A 27,726-nucleotide genomic window follows, 5' to 3' on the forward strand; every position below is an offset into this window, starting at 1 on the left:
GGAGTGTGGGTAATCTGCTCAATTCCTCCTTTACGTCTACAGGTGCAGCAGTGGGTGTTCTAGACCAATGCCTTGCCCCCTCAGGAAGGGACTGGATTAGAGCCAATAAACTGAAGCTTATTCCAGATAAGACTGAGGCGCTGTTAGTGGTGGTTCCCTAGACTGAATAGATGGGAGAAGGCCCGTTCTTGCGGGGGTTACACTCCCTTTTAAGGAGCAGGTTTGTATTTTGCAGGCGCTCCCAGATCCATTATTGTCGCTTGAGGCCCAGGTGGCCTTGCTAATGCCTTCCATCAACTTCGGCTGGTGGATTACTGCAATGCTTTATACATGTGGCTGCCTCTGAAGATGATTTGGAAAATTCAGCTAGTGCACAATGGCCCAATTGCTCACCAAAACAGAACAGTTTGGGGGGCATATAATGCCAATCCAGGCCCAATTTAAAGTGCTGGTGCTGACCTATAAAGCCTTACACAGCTCAGGACCTCAATATGTTAAGGACCGCCCCTCCCCATATGAACCAACCCAGACCTGTCCTCCAAGGCCTTCTCTATGTCCCTCCTCTCTGAGAAGTTCAGAGGGTAGCAACACGAGAACAGGCCTTTTCTGGGGTGGCCCATCTGGAATACTATCCCAAGAGAGGCTTGCCTGGCATCATCACTACATGTCTTTAGATGCCAGGCAAAAACATTTCTCTTTACCCAAGCCTTTGGTCATTAAATAATTTATGGTCTGTTAAAGGGGGACTGATATTATGATTTTTTTATTATTATGCTGCCTATTATTATGCTTTGTATTGTGTTTTTATGATTATGTTCCACAGAATATATTTTAAATGTTGTACATCACCCAGGAATCTTTTGATAGAGGGTAGTATATATATTGAATCAATCATTATCATCATAATCTAAGTGAAAGTTCATGTGTCATTGGAGACAGCTCAATCTTGCAAATAACTACTCAGTCTACTCATGTAACCAGAGAAGGGAACACCTGCAAATCAAGACTTCTCTTTCATGATGAGAAAAAGCACTACCTAAAAAAATAAAATAATGGAAGGGAGCAGAGTTTTCTCATATGTCACTTTCAGAATTATATTGCTACTATGGGTAATCATGTGAATAGTTGTTTACAAGTGAGCTTGTTCCAATATATGAACTGGTTCTTAGATATGCTGGCAGCAAAGACCACCTTTCCTTGGCAAGCATATGGCCCATTTTAACTTTAGTCTAGGAAAAGCCCAGTTTCCCTTGGAATTCCTCCTCTTATCAAACTAAGTAACTTGCATCAGTTCACAAGTTATTCCCTTTTCACAAGGGGGGGGGGACATCCAGGGAAAAATTCCAGGTGGTAAACATTATACAATCTTTTATAATAAATACCTAGGTAGGAGCTATTGCAAGTTTTCCTTACCTTATAAAAGAGTCATTTCTGATCAACAAGAGATGCTGAAGTATAGAAAGAAAATAGCCTTCTGCACTTGTGTCCTTTACAGTGTTCCACACCACATTGTAAACATCATTTGCTTCAGTATCCAGGTCAAGGATGATACAGCTAATTTGTATTCTAGGCCATACAAGTACTTTACTCTTTCAAAGCAAAATTTATTTTTTATTATAATTTCAACATTTAAATAACCAAGCTGAGATGTGTAAGTTAAGCACAGCTACTTCATGTGTTTGGCCCAAACTGCCTTCCCTGCTCGCCCGGACCCATAGTCCTGGAACAACATGCACACTCTCATTTTCTACATCAGCACCTCTTACTTCCATTTAAAATGGAAAAAAGGCATCACCAATGGGATGCTTGCTACCAATCCCAGGTCTAAAATTTCTGGGTTCTTTGTCCTCTTTCAAAGGATATTCAAAGTCCAATCTGATATCTTCTAAACGATGAGAAAATTCAATCATGTCTTCTTCTGTATGTTCACAGAACACTTTTAGTTGAATATCCAAAGCATCATTCTTTAAGCATTTCAGTTGCTGCAGCAGGAAGGGAGAATACAATAGTGCTTAATTAATGACTGTTTACAAATATAAGTTATTCTGAACAAAATCCAATTTTTAACATAGCAAGGGATTTATTTGGGAGAATTTACATTAATTATTCAAATAAACAAATGATATATTTTAAAATTTGGAATACATTACATAAAACAAAGCTGGTACTAAAGATTATTTTCATCTATACATTTGTGGATCAATTTTTATATGTAATCTTTCATTCTCTGTCTTAATAAATTACACCAAAAGGGGCTTAACACAACTTTTCCTCAGCCAAGAAAAATAAACTAATTTAAATATTAATTATCTCTCTCTCTTACACACACACACACACACACACACACACACACACACTATAGGGGACTTACTGGCACTTGCTCTTTCAATCCACAACGCATAAATTCATTTCTAATGTGGAGTCTGAAGTCCAAATCATCAGGAAACGTAACTAGTGCATTGATCAGCTGCATACAGGCTACCTGCAAGAAAAATAATATTTCAGAAGAAAACAGACCAAACAATACTAAATTGCATGTGCTCAGCTTACAACCATTTATGACTTGATATTTTATTACTAAGAGTGCAGGAGTATCAAGTCGCCATGACATGCAACCCAGTGTGCTACTTGTTAAATATTGCTAAAGAGTATCTAAATCAGGGTGATCCAACGGACGGCCCTTTTTTGGCAGCCCTCAACAACATGACACACTCACACCCTCAGCCCTCATGCTGGCTTCCCAAAGCCAGGTAAGGAGATTCTGCGCTTTAGGAAGAAGGCATGAGGACTCTGGCATGGTCCAGGAGTCCTCCCACCTTCTTCCCAAAGCCTAGTTAGTGCTTTCCCAGCTTTGGGAAGGAGGTGGGAGGGCTCTAGGACTGCCAGAGTCTTGTGGTTCCTTCCCAAAGCTCAGCACCTGGCTTAGGGAAGGCAGTGTGAAGGCTTAGGAGGTGTGTGTCAAATTTTGGCCTCGCTCCTGCCCCCTGCGTGACAAGGCAGTGTGTGGTCTACAGGTTACGTGTCAAAGTACTCTTACAGCCCACTTGGCATGAAACTTTGGGCCACTTTGATCCAAATCATTTTAGATGACTACTGCATATATGTTAGACTTAATAGGACACAACCAACACATCTGGAAATGTATGCCAACATAAACCAATAACCTACCAGTTCAAACAACAAAAGATGAATAAAACAATTTATTTTTTCACCCATGTCCTCTCTCTCTATATATACATATATTACAAAAAATATACCGTATTTTTCTGTGTATAAGACGCCCCGTATTTTTTTGAACCCGAAATTAAGAAATCAGTATTTTAAACATCAAACAGAACAACTTTTTTTTTCATTTAGAGTGCCAGGGAGAGCTCCTGCTCTGCCTAACCTGGCTTGTCGCAGTTGTCTGCACTGGTTGGCAGAAGTGGTAAGTGAAATGACAGGCGGTTCTTCATGGCGCCTGCAGTGGGTTTCTTTAATCTGGCAAAATGTCCAGGGTTTTTTTGTGCCGAGTAGGTGCATGCCCTTTGAATGGAAAGTGGGAGTGGAGCCTGTCAGGCGGTAGGACCCTGTGGGTGAGAGTTGAAGTGTCTTGTTTGTGAGTGTGTGAGAGAGATTCAGAGAGGGGAAAGTAAGAGAGGCTGGAGGAACTGGGAGCAGCAGCGGTGACAACAGCAACACGTCAAGTATGAGATGCCTGGGCAGCCGTGCTGCTCCACTGAGGCTGCGAAGGAAGCACTGCATAAGAGACAAGGAGCTGCTGGCTGCCTCTCTGGCCCACGTCGCATCTCCATTCATAGCCAACGCAGGCAGCAGCTTAATGGACTGGCTGCCTCTCTGGCCCACATCGCATCTCCATTCATAGCCAACGCAGGCAGCAGCTGAATGGACTGATTCCCTCCAAGAACAGCAAGGAGGCAGCAGCGGAGGCCGGCAACCGCAGCTGCAGCCCACCTAGGTCTCAGCTCCAGGGCCTGCTCAGCCCTCTTTCAGTTGTGGGGGGGGGGCGTCCCCCTTTTTGGTGCATTGTCTTGAGAGCCTTTTCCAAGCCACGTTGCGCTCTCACCCTTTCGGTGGTTGTTTGTTCATTTGCAAACCTCCCACTGCAAAAGTGACCCTCCTCATTCTCCCTTGCAGGCTTTAGTCAGTCGAGCATCGTGTGTGTGTGTGTGTGTGTGCGCTTCCCCCCCTAAATAATACCTTGAAATACCCCCAGGCTTCCTATGCTACTCGTAAGTAGTGTTTTTCTTAACCATCTATGTATAAGACAACCCCCAATTTCTGACTAAAAAAAAATTGGCAAAAAAATCATCTTCTACATGGAAAAATATGGTATATATATTTTTACCTTGTATGCTACACATAGAATGTATGTAAATTCTTAATAAATTTCACACACACATCACAGTAAACCTACACATTAGTACAAAGTTTCCTTTAAATCAGGAGTGGGGAACCTTTTTCAACCTAAGGGCCACATTTTCTTACAGCCAACCTTCCAGGATCCACATGACTGCAATGGGCGAGGCCAAAACAGGTGAGGTCAGAGCTGGTACACACCCACCCATAGGCAAATACCCATTACAAAATGCATGTAAGAGCAGTTGCCCAAGTTTGCTTTTTTCCTCCTCCCCCAGTACCATTTCTTTTTCCGTTACAGAAGTCTGAGGGTGCTGCTATTGATCTCTGGGAGCTTTTTGCAGCCGAAGGGCAGGATAAAATACTTCAAAATAAATGCAGCACAAGCCATATGCAGTTTCTCATACTCTCTCATGAAGAACTCAGGCTTCAAAAAACAGTTTGGCTTTTTTCTTTTTTATATTAAACATCTATCTTTTTATTAAATTTATTAAATTTCAAACCTAATTGCTGGAAGAGGGGGATATTCATATATTGCAGCTGTGGAGGAGAGGGTTAGCTCAGCCAATAAGCATCAACAACAGCCTTCCATTGGCACCAACACAGGCTGTCTTAAAGTTAATTGCCAATGCAAGGGAAGGTGGGTGTTCAGTAAGCTACACACCGTAACATTCTTACAACAGGAGAAAAAAGCTTTTGCAGTTCTAAATCCAACACCCCAAAGACCATTAGCCATTAAGATAAAAAGCCCAACCACTATTCAGCTATGTATTTTTTCAGACCAAGTATGTTATCTGGGCATATAAGACTTTTAGTGCACGTGTTCCACAGTACTTCAAACCCCCAAACTCCATAACACTTGGGAAAATATGAACTTCTGGTTTTGCTTTTTAAAATATCCATCGCTATTGGTCTCAGGAAAAAGTAGCTTTTCCAAGTGGTACAGTAGATTGCAACATGTTACTAATGTTGCACATAAGCTCTGACATCCTAAGTCATCATCATAATAGAGCCATAATAGAGCCACAAATCAATACAATTGATTGCACAGAAATGTCACTGTCTGCCCATCTACAAACAGAACTGGTACATATACCCCACCCTAGCTTTATTTTTAGTCTTCCTTAGACGCTGCCTCTGCTATAAAAAAAAAAGCACACAAGCTTATCATTTACTTGCAAATGGATGGAATTCCCCTGAAGACCTTCCACAATGGGACAAAATCTGTCAATGTTTTTCTCTTCTGCTGCTGTAGTCAAAGCGTCCAAAATTTTTTCAAGGCTATAACATGAAAAACCAAATAAATAATTTATATTTACCAATAAAAAGAAATGGATTATAATAGCATAAAACTAATTTTAAAGCAATTTTTTTATTTAATGTCCTTAAAGCAAGTTTGAGGAGGACTATGCATACAGAATTCTATATAAAGATTACCAACTGGAATGGAATCTTCTCTATAATCTATTTATTATTACTTATTATCACCATCATCATTTATTATTATTATTAATTACTATTACAGTGGTACCTCGGGTTAGTAACTTAATTCGTTCTGGAGGTCCGTTCTTAACCTGAAACTGTTCTTAACCTGAGGCATCACTTTAGCTAATGGGGCTTCCCGCTACCACGCGATTTCTGTTCTCATCCTGACGCAAAGTTCTTAACCCGAGGTACTTCTTCCAGGTTAGCAGCGTCTGCAACCTGAAGCGTCTGTAACCTGAAGCGTCTGCAACCCGAGGTACCACTGTACTACTACTACTACAATTTGTATGCCGCCCTTTATTCGAAGATCACAGGGCAGTTTACACTACAAAAATACCCAACTTAGTAACAAACAAAAACAACACCCACCCACCCACAGTTTAAAAGGCCAGATTGTTTAGGAGAATTGGGAGAATTCCCCACCAGCTGAAGTTTCCAACCCGTCCTCAGAGGCAGTCCCATGTATAACATGTTCCAATAATCTAACCTTGATTACCAGAGCATAGACAACATATGTTAAGTTATTCCTGCCCTGACAGGGGTGCAGCTGGGCCACTAGTCGAAGCCAATGAAAGGCACTCTGCACCACCAAGAACACTTGAGCCACAAGTGGGCTCTACGAAGTGGGAAAGTGCACTCATGTGACTGTTTCATTTGGATGTTCTACAAGTCAGCCCGGGCTTCAACAAGTGTGCCAGTCACATCAACCAGGGCCCTCTGGAAACCAACTGAATCCATCAGCCTCTGAGGGCTGGCACAGTCACAGTCACAGTCACTAACTGCCTGTGCAGGGTACCCCTTACCAGGCATGCCCCACCCCTACACCACACCTCCCCTTGCCCAGAGCCACTGTAATTGGAGTCCCCCTGCTCTCCGCAGTTCCTCTCTTCCCATACAAACCCAAATTTAAAAGCAATAAAAATTTTTTTGAAAAACATTTTAAACAAATAAGGCAAGGCCATCACCAGAGAAGATGATGTTACGGGCGGGGGTGATTGCCCTTGCCTCCTCCTGAAGCCATTTCCCACAAAGGGACAACCGCCCATTGGACCATGTCTTGATATAGCCCCCAATTCCTTTGTAGATTGAGCCCAGATGGGCTCTCAATCGTTCAGTCAGCAGGGGGTGAGATGGGGGAGGCTTCCCTCTGCCAGCCAAAGGTGCAAAAAGGCTGGATTTCTTAAGAGGAGGAGGAATTCCAGCAGTTATGGAAGAGGGCCTGCTAAACAGCTCACCTCCTCCACTGATGGTCTCTGGCTGCTGCCACCTTTGAGAGCGGAGCACCAGTTCCCTAGCTTTAACCCTTGTGATTGTACAGATGTTTGTAAAACAGGCCTCCATTCTGTACATCTTGGCAAAGCCTTGTTTGCAAACACCACCATAACAATGTGTGCTAAAGGATCAAGCTTTCCGTGCATTGTTTAAAAATGCTTACTGCCAAGGTATTGGTATTTTCAAGATTAAACTTTAGGTCTCAATACAACCATTTCCAATTAACAACTTTCACCTACTTACTTCTAAGTCACCAACCAACTTAGATATTCAGTGCTGTACTTACATGTTTTCCTCTCCAACAATACATATTGCAGAAAGAAGTTTAACTATATCAGTCATCATGCTGATTTGTTTAGGATCAATTGCTTTAGCCAGTAATGAAAAGCTTCTCTCTTCACCCATTATTCTTTCCAAACCATACTGGACAAAACAAAAAGTGATAGTTAACAGAAAGAAGGCAAGTGCCACCCATTTATAAAAAGAGTAATTTCTATTAGTTTATCAATTCTCCTAGCCACTTTCAAAATACAAATATTCCAGGTAGGCAGGACTGCACACTACTCAAATGACTGAAAAACTACCATGTAGTATTTTGTTGAAGCACTCATACAAAAACCTTATAGCAATAAGAATAAAATAACAAGAATACACAAGTGGAAATTTGCTTAGGCTCTTACAATTCTCAGAATATTTACCGTATTGGCCTGAATATAAGTCTTTTCCAAATTCTGACCATGAACCATTAAAACAGCAGCTAAAATTTGCGACCTTGCAAAAATTGGCTTTTACGATAACACTGCTGAAACAAACATATAGTAAAATGGAATGGGTGTGAGAGCCTGTGGAATTTTAAGGGAGTGGCATATATTGGGTAGTTTTCTTTTCTTCCCTCCCCCGAATTTTAAAGGTGTGGCTTATTTGCAGACGCAGCTTATATTCGGGCCAATACGGTAATACTCAGCCACATTATACACACCCTTCACATTACTCACACAGTAAACTTATACTACAGGCATACACACAGTCTAATAATTGCCTAATACCGCCACACTGTGTCCTTCCACATCTGTCACTAAGCCTTGTATGCTCAGTTTTTTAAAGAACCTGGCTATTGTATGTGTGCTATCATACATGTGGGGTGGAATGGGGGACATCCCCACTTATGCACATCCAAGTGATGCAAGTAGGGGGCCGGAATGCAACCCTGTAGTGGAAATGCGGAAGACAATTGTATTTTGAGGAGGGAGGTGGCATGTCCCTTTCCCTTTAACATCCCCAGTTTGAGGTCTGCTGGATTCTCACCTGTCAGGCGTTTATTGGGTTCTTCTGTGTTGCAAGTACTGGCTGGATGCCGGCTGCAGGTAGTGGGAGACTCTCAGCCGCTCTGTATTAATCATGAGTAATGCCAGGTGCACTTGATTGCATCAAGGCAGGCTATGAAAGCCATAGGTGGGAGGGGCCCGGTGAGCTTCTGCCCAGACCAAAGGACCTGATGATGGGACACCGACGGTCGGGGTCTTTTTCCTGCTGCTCTACATGTGGCTCCAGGCAGCTGAAGGGGAGATTGGGTAGCCCCTGTCGGGTATGTTTTATGTTATGCTTTGTATGCCTGCTAATGCTTTGTATGCCTGTTAATAAAACTGCTCTTGTTCCCCTTCCACCTCCTCATTCCTTTTGTGCTGATATCCTTGGAAAGAACTGTTGTATTTGGCAGCACAAACCCCCATATAAGTGGGAATTCCTGTATCCCACAGAAAGAATGTGGTTGGTCAATGGAGCCATGGACTCAAAAAGGCTGAAAACCACTGTCGTAGGCAAATGACTAATTTGCAACATTCAATATTTTTATACAATCCCATCGTTTCACGTCCAGTCTTTGGCTTTACATGTTTCATTTTCATATGCATCATCTGCTATCTGTGTAAGCACATAAAGTTACTTTTTCATAAATATACTCTGTATGTGCCAACTGATTTACTCCTAACTGCCATATTTAAATTTTAAGTGAATATTTAGCAGGAAGTGCAACAGATACAGTATCTTCTGCTGCTTTTGGAACATGCGTAGGGTCTTATATAGAAACAATGCTGTCCTGCAGAAAGGAAACTGGACTTGGATTTAAAATAAATGTGTTAGTTTCAGTGTGTAAATGTTGAAGTTTGATTCTACCAGTGGACTAAGCTACCTTCTTTTTCCAACTGACACCTCATAAAAATGCATGAAGGCCTCCTAATGAGGAAACTAAATTAGTACCATAAGGTTGAAATCCTAAACACAAGGGGAAGGGGGAGGAGCCCCACTGGACACTACAAGATTAACTTGTAGATTAACTATGATCTTTTGGCACCTCACTGGCTTGATTCGCAGATAATGCTTAACATGTAATGCAAAAAATAAACTATTATTGAATGGAAACGTGCAGCATGCTAGTACTAACAGCTAAGAGAGTGCTCAATTTTCTCCACCCTCACTCTTACTATTGCTATGCCACAAGGAAACATGACAGAGTATGGGTTGTTGTGATGTCAAATCTGGGCTCATGGTTTCTTTCTAAATAAAGCACAATTGCAAGCCAAGGTTGGTCTTGGATTATCACATGTTGTTTGTTTGGAGAAAGACAAACCATGAGTCTGGTTCAGATATCACAACAAGTCCAAATCTGGCTTGCTTCCTGGTGAAACAACAACAGTTGTAGTGGGAGAGAAGCAAAGCAAGCATTTTATTAGCTGCACATGCCGGAATCAGTATCAGTTCTATAAAATGAGCTTGTTCTGAAATGGTTCCAATAAAGATGGTACAGCAACTGTAAATAAAAAATGCTACAGAAAAGATAACAGACATCAACCTTGAAGGGAGTCTTGAAGGCTGCTCCCTGCAAGGCCTTTTCCACCTGGCCTAGAGGACAGGGCCCAGACTCACCCAGCTCTACTAAAGAGGCTCCTGGTAAGAACAGAGGGACATTACTATGCCTGACAAAAAATCCTAATTATTGGATTATTTTGCCCCATCTTTTTGTGCCTGCCAAACAGCCGTGTCATGCTTATGATATTTTGTTTTCTTGTTAATTATGCTGTTTTAAATGCGCCTTTTATATTTGACTTCACTTAGCAATTTTTTTTGGAAATGTTTAGGGTATTTTTTGTTAACTTTGTGTTAAATATGTATTCTTTAGTTGACTTCCTTTGTAATGTTCTATTTTGAAATCTTTAAGGCAATATTTTAGTTTTCTGTCAATCATGTTGCTTTGACTGTATACTCTATATTCGACTTTCTTCAGAAATGTTTAATTCTGGATTGTTTTATTGATGTTTTAATATGCTGTAAACCGCTTTGAGATTTTTCTTTAAAATATAAAGCAGTAAAAAATGAAATGAAATTATTATTCCATCATCATCATCATCATCATCATCACTACTACTACTGCAGCACTTTTAAGCCACTGGCATAGGCATAGCTTTCTGTTAGGCATGACAACAGTTAAACCATAACATACCAGATATTGACCCCAACAAGAACTGAACATAGGATTGCAGCTTCAATTTGTGTATCTAGTTATGTGCCAGTAGAATCAAGGATATGAGACAAAGGTTGGCATGTCACTTAACAACTGTTAACAGTATCAGTTATGTGTGTTTATACTTCATTTCTTCTTGAAATGAAAGCGTCACTGAGTTTCATAGGGCTTATTTCCAAATAACCAAGTACTGTATACGACAGCAGTCTTAAATAAGCAAATGACGTTGCTAACCTTATTATTCATAAAGGCCTTCAAGCACTGTATGATCTTGTGCTGTAACTTCTTCAGAATTTGTTCCTGTCTGAAACAAATTAAGGACAAGAAATTTATATCATAATGCAAGCTATTCTACTCTTGCTGAGGAGTGTATTAGGGCTGGGCAATATCTGCTTTTCAACATTGTGATGTATCACCAGCAAAGCATCACAATATAGTGATATATCACAATGCCTGAAAATGAGGAGGAAGGAGGACTTCAAAGTGGTTTGAACTAGTTCAGTGCAGTAGCCAGTTAACCCTCCATAGCTCATTTACACCACAATGCAGCTCCCATCTGCACCAATGGGACAGCATACACTGACAGCACAGCATCGCCTTGCCTAAGTACCTCACCGCCCCCAAGCAGACACACCAGCTCCCTCCTAGCCTACCCCATGGCCATTGCCACCTCACTGCGTTCCCAACAGCTCCAGCACCACAGCCAGCCCCACTACTTCCATCTTGCAAGCAGCGACTTGAAGGGAAATGGGCACCGTCACCACCAATCAACTATGAAGGTACAGGGTCGGAGGTGAGGAAAGGGAGCCAGCGCTGCTGCTACTGCTGTTCCCCACATGCAGCCCACTTGCTCAGCCGAAGAAATGATGGGCGGGCAAGCAGCAAGCACAGCACAAAGCACAAGAGGTAGGTGCAAGCACGCTGCCACCCCCAGCCCCACTCCATTATCTTTGGGGATGGCTGGCTGGGCTGTGGAGGGAGGGAGGGAGCGGGTCTTGAGTGGCCCTGCTGGGCTTGCTGAGGATTGAGGAGGACATACCTGAAAAGCTGGCCACACCTGCTGGCATTCATGGTATATTGCCTGGCCTAAAATTGTGAAAGCATTGACGCAATGCAGGTTTCAAAACTGGGTTTGGGCGATGAATCGATACATCACCCAGGCCTAGACTGTATATTTGTAGAAAAAAATCTTACTGCTTTGCTTCAACCAATCTTTCCAAGATGTCCAGTAGTAATCCAAGTCCTTCATGTCCAAAGTTCTCAACCCAACTGCAAGTATTAAGAGGTGGTGAAAAAGATATTTTGAATATTGTATCCATTAGGTGACCTTTTATTTCAAGCAATCACTATAGTTATATAAAAAGAGATAGCGTCAAGAGCTCAGAATCCTTTCCCTGTGCTGGGCAGCAAGACACCCACAGACCAGGAGGCACAGTAGTTACCACTTAAAAACAACTGCCACATCCTTAGGAAATACAAGTTTTAACAGCACTGAAAATCTTTACACATCTAAACGCCCCATGTGGCACCACTCAAAAATAGGCAAAGACTTGCAGGCAACCTGTATGATATTTGAGAGAGGGGTGTGTGTTTCATATCATTTCCCAACTTGTTTACTGCTGTTTGGTATCAACTTATCTGCACATGGATAAGGAGGATTCATGCTTTATAGTAAGAATGCCGACCATGCAGCATTAATATTGCAGCTCTGCTCAACATCTCTTCTCAGTAGCCCTACTGTGGGACACAAATAGTTGACACAGAAAGGGCCTTGAAAAGGTGCATAGACAATGCTAGAGAATAAGTTCTGAAATGCGTGAACATTTAGTGTTCATAAATGACTCTAAACAATTTATATGTAGACATTGCCATAAAACATCACAGCTAGTATTAAAACTGTTGATTTAATCAAATTCTAATTTTAGTTCAAGAGACCTTTTGGCAACATCATAATGATATGGAGATTAATTTAGTATCCAGTGAATGAGCAACACAGATGAAGTACACGAGCAGCATAGCAATGCACACACAGGAGAATCAGCTGCTATAAAACAAAAGCACCATCTTTTCTCTGGATCACAACACAAACTGTAGTCACTTGTTCCTACTTTAAAGTCCAATTCTACTATCCCTACAACTTCAGCAAAAATATTAGACATGCAACTTCATATTTCTAATACCACTTGTATATATTTACAGGGGGAAAACAACAAGACATCTAGGAAAGGCATTTGGAGGAAAGTGACTACCACTGATATTCAGAGATCAAGATTCTGGAGAAACTCTACCTTAAACAAAGTCATAAACACACCTTGTAAAACACAACACCTTATAAAATTTTACTAATTTGCTTTTGTTTACTGAAGGAAAATGGTCATATAGAAATACAGCAATACACTTTTTTTTTTTAAAGAAAAAAGAACAACTTTTGAACAACTAGAATTACCTGACAGGATTACTAGTCAATGACACGCGGAGGGATTCTAAGCAACCAACAAGTTTTTCATCTACTGTTCCTGATTTCAGTTCATATATGAACTCCTGTGGTGAAATCTGCTTGCTACTCTTGAGGCACCCCTGCAAGGAAAGTAATAATTGCTCAATATCTCAGTTCACTGCATTTTACCAGTTACAATTCACAAGCATCTCATTAAACTACTAACTTTTAGAGAAATTCAGTGTTTAACTAAAGCAATTTTCTAGCTAGTTTAAAATCATAAAATATGAAGAATGTATAACTTTGAAAGCTGGAATATACATGCAATAAAATAAATGATAATTTAAAATTATATCTAGCTGATAAAAATTAAGCAATTACACATGGTACATAGGATTACTTGGAGAGAATTACATGTTTAAAGTTAACTACCTCCTTACGTTTATACAAGTAGTTGTTTTTTTAAATAAAAAATGTTATTTATAGCCTGCCCTACATTACAATAGATTCCAGGTTGGGGTACAGAAATTACATAAAATTAACTAAAAACAACTAACCATAAAGCGACACATAATGGTCACTAACACTTTTAAAACTACTAGATTGGGTACTCACTCTAAGAACAAATACACTAATCTTCTGCAAGTGCCTCCCTAATGTATCCTCCCAAACATGCTAGCTTGGCATGTGCTGGGGGACCTGCAGTACAGAACAAACTGAAACGTGTCATTACCCACCTGCATACTGAGCAGTATACAATTTAAAATTAAATCTCAATACAAACATATTAAATTCTATATTTTAAAAAATGAATACTTATCTAATACACTGTGGCCACAACTGCATCAAGCTGGGCAAAATGATGCCCAGCCCTTTGCAGGAGCTTTTTAAAAATGCAACAAAAGCCATATGGATTTCATGAGCAAAGGTTGCTGTATTTATAGTTTCCCCCGGATGCTATATCTATAGTAGCCTCCAGATGCTGGATCTGCAGCAAGGGGCAAAGGTGGCTCTTTTGCCAGTTTATCAGGAAGCCATATTGTTGAAGACAGGTTAAGGTATTCGCCAGGTCCTAGTGGGACCTTGCACGGCAGGGGAACCTGATGCATTTCTGAATATAGGTAAATTTAAATGCCTTTAAGGCACAGGTTGTTCATTTTGAAAAGACTCTGGAAGCTAACTGAATCGAAGAGTCTTTACCAATACTGGTTTGTCTTTCAAACCTTATGAATCCCCTGTGTTTTGGGGAGGAGGGGCCTATAAGGACTTGTAAATAGGTCTCTGGACACAGGAGGGTTTACAACTTGGGTATTCCCTAGATCTTAATCTAGCCTCTTTTCTTTTCTTTTCTTTCTTTTTGAGAGGAGATCTTTACTTTTGGCCCTAGTTTCCACTAAGACATCTGTGAGAGCACCATTTCAGGGAGCAAGACCAAATTGGAATTAAAGGTTGAATCCACTCCATTCCTAGGCAGTAGAAATAGACAACCTAGGAAACTGTACTGAACAGCTTTGTCCTCTCTTCTTTCAAGAGTTGCTTCTTTCTGCTTCATTCTGCCTTGTCCTACCCAAACAAAACTAAATTGCCATGACTGACAGTTACTGGGCAAACTAAAGCAATTCATCAGATGAAAATGAAACACACCTGTTTGGTAGATAAAGTGTTGTAAATCATTCATACTTCATTTAAATGAAAGAGGCACTGTTTTCAATTTCTAAAAATAGCAGAACTAACAAACTTACATTCAGATTTAATAGTAGCCTAAATAGCCAGGAGTACCTTTTACCAACTATAGCTAGTGTACCAATAGGGTTAGCCTAGCTGTGGAAATTCCTGAATTGATAACCTCAAAACTTGATTATTGCAAGGCTCTCTATGTGGGGCTACCCTGTGCCTGGTTCAGAAGCTCCAGCTGATGCAAAATGCTGTGGCTAGTCTGTTGATGTACCAGCACATAATTCCAGTGCTTAAAAGCTGGCTGTCCATATTTAACCGGTCCAGGTTCAAGGTTCGTGCGTTAATTTACAAATTTAATTTGTAACAGTGAGTCCATAATCCCTTATATGCAGGCCCAATCACTGAGATCTTTGAGTGAGTCTCTGTCAGTGGTCCCCCGTTATGAATTAAGTATAGTGGACCCAAGGCTGTGAACTCCCTCCCAGCCGAGCGCCCTCCTTGCTGAACCTCAGACACTTGCCTCAGACTTTCTTGTTCCAACAGGTATTTTAAGGTGATGTTTGGTTTCATGATAAAGTCTTATCATTCTATTGTCCCATTTTCTGTGGGTTGTTTTTATTTACACCACTTAGAAATATGAATAATTAAGTGGTATATAAATATCTTAACTAAATAACACGCAGTCTGGCATGAACTGGACTGTACTTGTTGGGAGCTGTGATTGCAGTTGCTGATAAAAGTAGTGTTTTCCTTGATTTGCATCAATCTCTTAATATCCGTTAGTTTTTCTCCCACCCAAACACCCACTCCACTCAAGAGTGCTTACCACTTTAGAAGCAGAACTAATATATTGCACCACCATTTCTTTTTTGGTACTGAAATCTTTCTCTCTCAATGGTGCCTTTCGATCTTCATTTAAATTCATATCTTCCTAAGGGGAAAAGGCAAAACAGACATTACATACTATGATTTACAAACAAAATCACCTTACCATAAACCAGGAATGAATAAAAGGTTCATTAGAATATGCTGGCAAATCCTGAGTTACTTGCTGTAGATTGCAAGGATTTTTTTATTTAACAAAAGCAATAAAATGATCCTATTAACTATTGAAATGTAGTGCCTTCCATAGTTCCAGTTACAGATAGGTAGCCGTGTTGGTCTGCCATAGTCAAAATAATGTATCTGAAGAAGTGTGCATGCACACGAAAGCTCATACCAAGAACTAACTTAGTTGGTCTTTTAGGTGCTACTGGAAGGAATATTTTTATATTGAAATGTAGAAAGATTAGATTAACCTGGAGTGGATTTTTGTGCTGAAGGACTGTGAGCTCAACTCAGTTACAGTGAATATGAAGATGTGGATGATACTAAGTTCTACCTCTCATTTAAATTGGAACCAGTGAAGGGCAGGGAATGTCGTGTGTGAGTTTCTGGGGGCAGTTGGAGGATGGATGGCAGCTAATGGATTGAAGTTGAATCCCAACAAGACAGAAGTAATGTTTCTGGGGGGAAAGGGGGACTTCCTGGTCCTGAATGGGGTAACTGTGCCTTTGAACAACCAGGTGCACAGCCTGGGAGTCATTTTGGACTCACAGCTGTCCATGAAGTCACAGGTTAATTCTGTGTCTAGGGTGACTGTCTACCAGCTCCATCTGGTATGCCAGCTGAGACCCTGCCTGTCTGTGCACTGTCTCACCAGAATGGTACATGCACTGGTTATCTCCCACTTGGACTACTGCAATGCACTCTATGCGGCACTACCTTTGAAGGTAACGCGGAGACTACAATTAATCTAGAATGCGGCAGCTAGACTGGCAACTGGGCGTGGCCACCGGAACCATATAACACCTGTTCTGTAAGACCTACATTGACTCCTAGTACATTTCTGAGCATAATTCAAAGTGTTGGTGCTGACCTTTAAAGCCCTAAACGGCCTTGGCCCTGTATACCTGAAGGAGCGTCTCCACCCCATCACTCAGCCCAGACACAGAGATCCAGCACTGAGGCCTTTTGGCAGTTCCCTCACTCCAAGAAGTGAAGTTACAGGGAAACATGCAGAGGGCCTTCTTGGTAGTGGCGCCCACCCTGTGGAATGCCATCCCATCATATATTAAGGAGATGAGTAATTATATAACATTTAGGAAACATCTGAAGGCAGCGCTTCATAGGGAAGCTCTTCAAGGTTTAATGTTTTACTATGTTTTACTATGTATATATGCTGAAAGCCGCTCAGAGTGGCAAGGACAACCCAGTCAGATGAGCAGGGTACAAATAATTAAATTACTATTATTAATTATTATTAGTTGGGACTGGTAGAAATTATAGAAAGATGCTATTTAGGGTTTACTAATATATATGATTTATTGGTAACCATTTCCTTCATTATTGCTGCCCATTTTTGTCGCATATATAAAACAAGAGTAATGGTACTAGTATAATCTTTGCAACAACTATTTTGAAAGGTATTATGTGCCCCCCATTCACCCTTATGGAATAATATGAAAATTAAGCTGGTGCCATAAGTGGACAAGGCTGTATCAACAGGCAAGATGCTTAGTAGGAGAGAGCCATTCATATAATGGACTGTAATACTATCTGCCACTGCTAAAATTCACACACAACTAGTTGAAACTATTTTTTTAATGAGTTGGTGTGCAGATATAACTTTAACAGTGCTTTTATTGTGCAGAAAGAGAAACCCAATAGCATAGTGGGAACTTTAGTATTCTGTTTAAGATATCATTACACCTTCACAGCCAATTGAACAATTTCTCTTACCATCATTTTTTCAAATAGTGATAGGATCTCCCCGTCTGATAAAGGATTAGGAATGAAGTCATCCAAATCTGCAGATGTAGGCCAGCTGCTGGTTGTGGAATGCAATTGTTTCAGATTCATTATAGTTGGTCGATCTTTTTTGCTCCCAGGAATTCGTATACTTGAAAATCTATCAAACTGAACAAGAACTAAGAATGAATATGTCCAAACAAGTTCATATTATACACAGTGCATCCTAAAAATACTTCTTATATGTGGGATCAGTAGTATCTCTTTACAGTAGCACTGAAATACAAAAAAGCAAAAACATTTTTTTAAAAAAAAAATGTTGTTTACCTAGTACTATTTCATTCCTACCATCATTAGGTGACTCCGACTCATTGTGGCTTTGCTTAGACAAACACTAAACTATGGTTTGATATTACAGGACTGAGCCTGGACGAGCCAGGTTGTACTTTGTCTGATATACCAGGTACCTAGTTTACGGGTATTCCCAGCTTTGTCACTTGAGGTTCAGGTTACCTCAGTGGCTACAACCGCATTTTATCAGCTTCGTTTGGTACATCAGCTGCAACCATTATTGGATTCGGATAGTTTGGCTGCATGGGTTCAAGCATCACTAGCCCTGAATATAAAGTAATGTAACTCACCCTTTGGTGAGCTGGTTTCTAAGCTGCAGCCACTGAAGAATTCTGTAATCTAGATGTTATTGGGCATTAGCTACTGACACCCGCGTTGTATGTCAGCATGCTACCAAGCATGCTATCAAGGTAAGTATATAAAGTCCTGAAAAACATGGCACAAGTGTACTTTAAAAATTGCCATATTCCTTATACCTCTGCCCATACTTTGCAATTTGCTGCTGTGGCATATCCAACCACATGTGGCAGTCTTCAACAACAAAAAAGTACATTAGTATGGTGATACTGGGGTTATGCAACTCTCTACCTAATCAGCAATAGCTTTACTCAACAAACCATAGTAAATATAAACTAGTTTAGGGTTCTAAAATAATTAAATAAGCAGTTGACTGGACACACAAGTTAAAGCTTCCAATCTCCTCACAGCAGCACTAGAAAGGTGATCTGGCATGCAAGCCTGAAGTAAACTTAGGCTCATACACATAATTCTAAACTATAATTTAGTATCATGCCCAAAGAAGCTAATAGGACCCCTAAATACATTCCTACAGCAAAATCTTGCAATGCAAAATACCTAAAAATAAGGTAGGACCCAGAACTGTCATCTATAACTCTGACCTCCCAGACGTAGAAAGTTGTTAGCTGAATAGGTAATGGAGAATTCCAGCCAAAACACAATAAACAGGACATCTCTTTCATAAGCGTGGAAGCATGGTTAAAGCATAGTTAACCAATGGCACACTCAACTTATTGGCTTGGTTTGCATGAACAACGCTTAGGATACCCATTTATTCCTCCTATACTTGTTTTGTCACAAACTATAGTTTATCACTACATCCAATCTGGGCAAACTATTATTTACAACCAAACATTTAATTCCCAATTCTAGTTTACAAGCAAACTTGCCAATGTAGGATGCCACAGCAAATTGTTATAGTTTTATTGTTATTATTTCTTACTCACATTTATCCATTTATTGGTTCACTTACCCATTAACTAAAGAAAAAATATGAGATGGCATTAAGGGCAGTGGGAGAGCACATTAGCCCTAGGCAAGTTCATGTAACACAAAATCATTATTTGGCATTACATCTGAAGTGAGTTACTGCATTTCAGTTAAGTACTAGAATTATTTTACAAACAAGTTCCCGTTATCTGTGTGGTAAAACATAGTTAGTCACAGCAGAATAAAAGCAAAATAATCTTACCACATCATCTGTCAGTGTCTTGATGTGCAAATGCTGTAAATAAAGAAACAAGCTCTTAATGCAGTTCAGATAGTCTACCAAAAATTAGCAAAGAAATTCTAGGTATAATTTCACTATGCAAGCAATATTCCTTCACTGTCCATCATCATATTGGTCTCTGTAAATGTGGAGGTAACCCTGATGATACCCCACTGGACAACCTCAAGAACCCATCCCATGGAACAGCCACAAGTCCCTGGCCTCCTTGGCTTGACTGGCAGTAAGTGAAGAAGAACTGCCCCTGCTGCCCCCCTTTTTTAACCTGCTTATGCCCAGAAAAGCAAGCAGATAAGGAGACAACCATCCCTTCCCTGCGAACTCTGTATGAACTTGTGGCTAAGAGTCCCCTTTATCAGTATCAGAGTAAAACACCCTAGGGCATTGGTTATCAACCAGTGTTCCATGGCACCCTGGGGTGCCTTGAATGCTGGTCAGGTGTGCCGTGGGCAACACTGGCCTCCATCTCTCTTTCCTTCCTTCCCTCCCTCCTCTGATGCCCTCTTGCATCTCTGCCTCCCAAAGGCTTGCATGGCTGTTTGCTGCAGCAGCCCTGGCTCTGGGGCTGGCCAGGGGGTGCTGGTTGCCAGCAGCTGAGGCAGCCTCGGAGGAAGCAAGCAAGTGGATGAGGGAGCCCAGCCAGTCTGCCAGCCCTTGCTGTTGGGAATGGACAGACAAATGGGAGGCCGGACAGGCAGGCAGACAGGCGCCGTGCTGGCCTTTCTTGTGCTTGCTGCGTGCAGTGCCTGTCTGGGAGCTGAGTGTCCAGCACTGAAGGGGGGCTTTTCTGCCATGCAGGCCCAGCTGCTGCCACTCAAGGTGAGTAAGGTGGTGGCCTCACGTTCACTTTCAGCCAGTCTCTGTTGGGGACATCCTCTTCCGAGGAGGCACCTCTCTCTGGGGCAGGGGGCGGGTGGCTCAGAGACCGAGGCAGCTTCCCAGAGGACTCCTAAGAAGAGGGGAGAGGAGGCTGAGGAAACGCTCCACAAAAGAAGGATTGCAAAGGGGTGAGGGGCTGCTGGCTCTGCGGGCAAGGGGGGACCAAACTGGGCTTCTGAGGCTTGGTGCAGGTTTCCCCACAGGGGACTCGAAGAGTCTGGAACCCTCTGCCCGAGGGTGAGGAAGCAAGCAGAGATGCCTGAACACCCTTCTCTCTCCCGACTGGCCTCGCGCTGAAAGAAAAAGCCTCCAAGCAGCTTTTGTTTAAATATCCTAGTTATAGTTTTTTATATATTAAAAAACCTCGCCCTTAAAGCGGTTTACAAAAAGAAAATCAAGAAAAAATGCACAGCCATCAGAATTGGTCTAAGTTTCCCAGCCTTGGCTTGTCTAACCAATTCTCTTTTTCAGCAGCTGCAGTAAAGAGTCAAGGCGCCTCCTGGACCTCAAGAGGCAGCGAGTTCCGAAGGAAAGTTCCTGGGCAGCATAAGGGGGGGGGGCTCGCCAACCCCCCATGAGGGAAATCAGTTGCGCGTTCTTGTTTTTCAAAAAGAGGCATTTTCCAGAGACGGCCTGGGGGGGGGGAGCGAAGGAGAGGCTCCCGGAGCCCAGAGCTGCCTCAGGCTACTCACAAACTTGGGCTTTTTAGTGCTGCCGCCTCCGCCCGCCGCCGCCTCCCAGCCGGGCTCGCCTCCGTCGCCGCGGAGCATCCTGCTCCCTCCTCGGCCCTTCTTCCCTCGCGGCGCCCCCGGCTCCATGGCAGGCGCGCGGAAGGAGCCCCTCGCAGGCGTTGGCCAGGCCCCGCCCCTCTCGCCCGCGCGCCCTGGGCCGTTGAAACGCCCGCCGCGCCCTGGACTCCCCGCCCTCCCTTCCTTGCCCGCCTCTGCGCAGCCAATCCCAGGCCGCCGAGCATGGCCTAGGAGCCCCTCTCCTCTCTGATAGGTGGAGACGGAGCTCTCCGGAGGGAGGGAGGAAGAAAGTCCCGGATGGAGCGGCGTCCGCGGAACGGGAGTCGGAGGCGCCAGGGAATCGCTGAGCCGATTGGCTGCCCTTTGGCTTGGGCGCGTGCGCGGGACCCCAGACTGACTAGGCCCTTGCCTGGGCCTGTGTTTGAGGGAGCTGGGGCTTCATCTCTCTCTCTATACACAAACAAGAATTCTCTTCTTTCCCATAGTTATTAAACACAAACAAATAAATATTGTTTGGATTCTAGAATTTTATATATTTTTTCCATGATTGGTTCCCCCATATCTACCTGTCTCTCTCCCTCTCTCTATGGTTATCAATATAGTTTAAATTCTATCAATGTTAAGTTGCTGTTTTTAGCTGTACTCTGTCTTGAGTTCCCACGGGGAGGGGGGAGCAAGGTGCACACAAATGTTTGTTGTTTTTATTTCTTTATATTATTTGATAAAGTTTGTATGCTACCATTCCCATTGATTTCCAGCCCGCCTGGTGGGGGATAGTGGGTTGGGGAGGCTGCTTTGGGCTTCCATCATGGGGAATATGTTCCAGCCCAATGTCCCCCCTGAGCCCTAGAGGGGATGGGATGGAATCAGGAGCAGCACCCATTGGCCAATTAGGAAGCAAGCGAGGGGTGCATATATATGACAACACCCTCTCCCATACTTTTAGCTGGGAAATAAAATGGGAAAAGCAACACTGTTTCTCTATTCCACTCTCTGACATGAGATATTCAAGGGTAAAAACTGAAAACTGGCCTTGAACCAACATTATTACTCCTGCCTCTCAGAAGAGCCGCTCTAATGAGCAGAACAAGTTCAGCACTCTGGCAGATGCTGTGCTGAAAACAGAGCATCTGCCTTTTCTAATCATTACTTGACAGTCTAGGCTTATACAATCATCGTTTTGTTCCATGAGGCTCTCAAACGTGTCACAAACCAAACATCAATCTTTTTTTGGTGGTTGGGGCAGAGAAATTCCACTTGTTCAGATTACTTTGGCCAATATGTTGTTTTCCTGCTAAAATGGTTTTTTTAAAAAAAAATATCTGAACACATACTGAGAAAAAAACCTGCCGATTTACATTCCATCCTAACAGAATTTCAGAGCAACAGGTGTATCATACTTGTGAGGCAGATGGCCTATGAAATGAAAAATCTTAATCTGCTGAGGAAGAGAAAAAGACAGAACAGTGTAATCATGGCCATGTTACCTATTTGTGTAATATTCTCCAAACCAAAGCCCATATTGCCCCATGTCCTTGACAACTATTTGTGATGAGACATACAGAAATGAGGTGCTAATTATATTGGCTTCCCTGCTTGCATTTCATAACTCCATTAGTGTCTACAAACATTAAACCACCTGTACACTGTTTCTCATCCGCATGTGTGAAGAACCCCCACCCACGCCATGTTTTGGAGAGAAGACAAGTAAGGAAAGATGCAACACTCTTTCTCCTGCCAGTTTCCATGTCAGCAACCACCCTCCTTCCCCCCTCCAAATACTAAAGCATAACCATATAGCCACTTGGGTTTGCCATTGTCTGCCTTATTATCCTCCCTTAACTTTGTACATGAGAGCCTTCAGTAACTGCTAAAATGAACAAAATGTTGTTTTACTTTTTCAGTAAAAGTTCTTTTTCTGGGAGCACTCTTGTGTTTGTTGCTCCCCTGGATGCCTTGCAAGGCTTTCCACCTCCCAGACGTCCCTAAGTTACACATCCTGTGTACAGGTAGTTTCATAAATGTGCTAGTTTCTGGGCCAGCTCCACTAGACAGATGGCAGCCTGTCCTCCAGCAATATAAAGACAAGCTTGCAGTCTTTATAAGGTTCCCTTAGCACTGGGTCAGATCCCACCCCTGTGCTATTTGTGTTGCAGAAAGACTTATTTGCTGAAGGTGGAGAAGAGTTTGCAGATGTGCATAGAACATTTCCGGAGCCAGCACTGTAACACCTTTGAGATTTACCTCTGAGGCATTCACTGTAACATCATTTTGGGAGGCTGTCCTGCTGTGTCCCTTCAGCACTTGCTAGCCTCAAAAAGTCTAGCTAGCTCCCCTGCTTGGTAGAGCAAATAAGGATCATGGTGCTGTTATTGAATGAGGCATAAAAAACTTTTTAAAATAAAAAATCATGATTACAAAATGGTGACAGAAAAGATTGACTTAAAACTGAATATACCTACCATTCAGCACCAAAGGTTGAACTTTCATAATGAAAGTCTACTTCGCTTTTATCATGAGGTTTTTGTGATATCTAGATTCCAAAGAGTAATGATGTTCCATTACTGCCTTACTCAGAGTTAAATATGAAGTAGCAAAATTAGGCCAAATTACTGCCAGCTTTCTGATTTATGCATTTTCATACTGTCAAAATGGCCCAAACTCCACTAAACCACTTCTAATTTTTACAACATAATTCATAAGTGTTATAAAAGATTATCTCATTATTTAAAAGTTTACACAGAAACTATGAGTTAAATTGGTTTCCTTTAAACTTCACACAGACTTTTAAAATTATTAGGAAGAGAGTCCCACCCCCCTGAAATAATTTATCTCGTACATGTACCAAATCTATACATATCTCAAATATGCAGAAAAAGGATGCAGCAGCGGAGCCAGGCATTTTAATGAAACTTTGGTACAGTATCTCAATTTGTAGAACATTGCTACGGATTTCTCCTTTTGCCGAATGCATGCCAAGAATTGGTCAACCTTGTGACAACTAAGAATTTATATACAAAAGCATCTGAGAAGCTTTAAAAAGATATAGCCTGAGGCATGTTCTGCTTCATGTAGTGTCAGGAAAAAATTATACAAAGCTGCTTTCAAATAAGCAGAAACTAAACTGATGTTTGGCACTGACACTCTAACAGGAGGGAACAGTGATTCCTAATTCTTTTATCTTTTAGTTTTGCTTACTTTATGCTGAAGTTATTCATACTTGCACTCTTGAGGCCTACATAGTTTCAAGCCTTCTTGGTTTGGTTTCATCTGTGGTATGCACACACTCCTACCCATCTAGATTCTGGCATGGGAAAGGGCAACATGATCAGAATGGTCCCAACCAATTCAGTGCTACATGCAGTACTACAATGATGTAGGACAGAACCACAGGTAAAATTTATCTAAATATTTTTGTCCCGACTTTTCACTCCCATAGATCCCCGGGGTAATTTTCAAGTTAACAATGCAATCCAATGCCTGTCTTCAGAAGTAATTCCCAGTGATTTTAATGGGTTTTCTCTCATATAAGTGTGTACAGTATAGAATTGCACCATTAAACATAGAAATACAATAAAAATAACAGCAATACAACACAAATGAGTATAAGATCAATTAAAAAAAACATAACATAAAAATGGGGCAATAAATATGAGAGAGAGAGAGAGAGAGAGAGAGAGAGAGAGAGCATAAAAAGACAAATGTGTGGCTGTTGCAATATAGCTAATATGGAAATCAGGTCACAAATGCTTTTAATACACTAGCTTCCAATATAATAAAATTAGGGGAAGATCAAAATAATGAGTGCCACAAACTGCTGACCAAAACAAGTGTGCCATAGGTGTGTAAAGATGGCAGTTATAAAGTGTGGCAGTCATATGCCTGTGGCTTGAGATGACTTGGTCTTCCCTTGCCAGCAGGACTGTGCTACGGTTTGGACATCTGTATGAGAGAACTCACTTCTGTGTGCTTATTCTTTGGGCACCTTGGTCTGCAATTGATCCAAATGTGTTTCTAATTCTTGGAGCATTCTCACAGGAGGTTTACATCACTTTCAAGCCTGCCTGTGCTTTTTATGTGATTGTGATCATTGCTAAATCTATAGAGAAATCTGTAATTTGAATAGATGGTCTAGGCAGTGACGGTTGTACAGTGATACAGTATTACGAAGCAATCTCTTTGTGGGGTGGGGGGAATAAAGGAAAAAACTGGACACTTTAACACTTGACATCTGATGGCTGGAAGGGACTCGGAGAGAAAAAATGCCCTGGTGCCCCTGGAGCAGCAAAACTGAATGCCTTCATCTGTCCCACTTGCAATAAAACATGCCTCTCCCATATAGCTTTCTGCAGCCTCAGCAGACGCTGTAACTCTCCAGGGGTTTGACTTTACCCTTGAAAGCCCACCCCTCCATAGTCTCCCAAGACAGGCAGATGCCAACAACATCTGATTAAAGAAATCTTAACTAATTAAATGTATAAGTTACTGGTAATTGATTGACCAATCATGTATGTACAGTATATGGGGGGAGGGTTCCAAAAGAGAAAAATGTTTTAGATTCTGTATGCATGTGTCACAGCTAGCATAACGTTAGAAAAGCAATTTCCTTTATGTGAGAGAGGAGGAATTCCTTTTTCTGGTATGCTGCATGCTTTAAAAAACCACAAAACCTGCGGACCAATTAATTAGAGGCAAATGAGTGCCCTCTTAAATGTCTGTGCACAAGAAGCACAGGGTTTGGTTACGTATTTCCATCATTTCCAAGGCTGGAGTGCCAATATGGTCCAGTATAACTGAAGTGACATACATAGCCACATTAGCATCAGGATTATATTTCTCAAAATAAGCACACACACCCAGTCACATAAAAAAACACTTCATAAAAATGGAAAATACTTTCATAAGTAAGCTGTGATATGATGCACAGGTTGGGTCTTCCAAAGTTAAAAAAGCAAAACTCCCATTGGGCATGCAGAAGTCTTTTGGCATATCTAAATTAGTTATTTGGATACCAGCCAATAATTTTAAAGCATTGGTGGTGGTGTGATAGAGGCCATATGTTGCCGTTTCCTTTGTAACACAATCATCTGTCAAACCTGTGTTTGAAGAACCACCAATCCTGCCTGATTTGAGGATGGAAAAGCGTGTGCGTCACAGGAGGCCATGAACGTGCTGCCACACCACCTGCAAGCTATCGTCCGTTTTCAGATTCAGGTGCCCTAGACGACTATCTTCATGGAACTTTGAAGTGTCAGGCATAGCTCTACTGGCTTTAGCCCAAACGTAGCAGAGTTTTCCTGCACAGCGAAGAAGCTAGTTGCGGCAGTAATGACTAGTCAGCTAGACTCAGAATAACTATTTACAGGATTTATTAAAAGGAAAAATAAAACCAGCAGAGTTTCTGCATACAAATAAAAGCAAATAAACCCTCTCTTTCTTTCTCTCTCTCTCTCATAACCATACACAGCACTTCTAACTCCTAACACACCTCACACCAAACTGTGCTAGCAATCCCTAGATAACAGAGTTGAGTGCTGCTCGTTAACCAATCAGAGTGAGTAGTTTCTAGGTCAAGCAGACCTGGGCTTTCTGCCAAGAGTAAATTGACACCAGCTGGAGTTAATTGGTGAAGCTAGAATCTGCAAGTTTCCCACGAGAACCAATTAACAGAAACTGAAACAGAAACTGAACACCCCCTCACAGATTCTGCTGAACAATTAACACCAAATACACCTATGTAGGAGATCATTTTTCCAGCAAACCTAAACCCTTGCACATTCGCTTGTTCTTTATCTTTGCCAATGGTTTAGTTAACACATCTGCTACATTTTCTTCACTTGACACATAAGTACAGGTGATTACATTGTCTTGTACACAGCAACGTACATTTTGGTATTTTACAGAGATATGTTTGGAACGCGATTTGAAACCCTCTGTTTTACTTAATGTTATACAAGCTTGATTATCAATGTAAACTTGTACTGGTTCTCCACAATTTACATTTAAATCTGCCAACAAATGCTTGAAATAAATCACCTCGTTGCACAATTCACTCAATGCGGCGTACTCTGATTCCGTTGATGACACACTTACAACGTCTTGCTTGCGAGACCGCCAGCTGATTAAAGCTCCACCGACCCTTATGACTAGTCCTGTGACAGATTTTCTATCTGGCAAATTTCCCCAGTCACTATCACAGTAGCAACTCAACATTTCATCCTCTGAAGAATTTAATTGTAACATATAGCCAATTGTCTGTTTGAGGTACCTCAGAACTTGTTTTACCCCTTTCCAGGCATTTAGTGTGGGTTTTGAGACCAATCTACTTAATATGCCTACTGCATAGCTAATATCAGGTCTGGACCACTGTGCTATATACAATAAACTTCCAATTACAGAGTGATATACATCAGGATGTTCAAATTCAGGACTCTCATCTATATGAAGTGTTTTTATGAAACCTGGATCCATAGGCACCGCTGCCCCTTTGCAATCCTGCATCCTGTATGTAGTCAGTAGTTGTTTAACTTTGTTCTGCTGACTAATTAGGCAGCTGCCATCTTGGGCCCAGCACACTTCCAACCCTAGATATGTCCTAACCGGGCCTAAGTCTTTTGTACACCCACCTGCAGCCTACAATCTTTGCCCCCTCAGGCGCTGCCACTGGTGTAAAAACCTTGTGCTC

The 27,726-nt window shown here is 41.7% G+C and overlaps 1 protein-coding gene across 1 annotated transcript in view; it reads right to left on the reverse strand.

Annotated features, from left to right (window-relative positions):
- DIAPH3 (diaphanous related formin 3) overlaps positions 1 to 21,116 on the reverse strand; it is a 118,288-nt gene extending 97,172 nt beyond the window's left edge. The window contains exons 1-12 of the mRNA XM_081198299.1: positions 20,985 to 21,116; positions 19,378 to 19,410; positions 17,529 to 17,705; positions 15,574 to 15,678; positions 13,080 to 13,210; positions 11,828 to 11,902; positions 10,868 to 10,937; positions 7,403 to 7,539; positions 5,535 to 5,640; positions 2,372 to 2,482; positions 1,864 to 1,982; positions 1,414 to 1,530 (exon numbers count right to left, since the gene is read on the reverse strand). Of these exons, the coding sequence (XP_081054425.1) occupies positions 1,414 to 1,530; positions 1,864 to 1,982; positions 2,372 to 2,482; positions 5,535 to 5,640; positions 7,403 to 7,539; positions 10,868 to 10,937; positions 11,828 to 11,902; positions 13,080 to 13,210; positions 15,574 to 15,678; positions 17,529 to 17,705; positions 19,378 to 19,410; positions 20,985 to 21,110 (1,307 nt within the window). The 5' untranslated portion in view covers positions 21,111 to 21,116. The remainder of the gene's footprint in view (positions 1 to 1,413; positions 1,531 to 1,863; positions 1,983 to 2,371; positions 2,483 to 5,534; positions 5,641 to 7,402; positions 7,540 to 10,867; positions 10,938 to 11,827; positions 11,903 to 13,079; positions 13,211 to 15,573; positions 15,679 to 17,528; positions 17,706 to 19,377; positions 19,411 to 20,984) is intronic.
- Positions 21,117 to 27,726: the final 6,610 nt, after the last annotated feature.

This window comes from Podarcis bocagei, assembly GCF_964188305.1.
Source record: "Podarcis bocagei genome assembly, chromosome: 6".
Taxonomy (NCBI): Eukaryota; Metazoa; Chordata; class Lepidosauria; order Squamata; family Lacertidae; genus Podarcis; species Podarcis bocagei.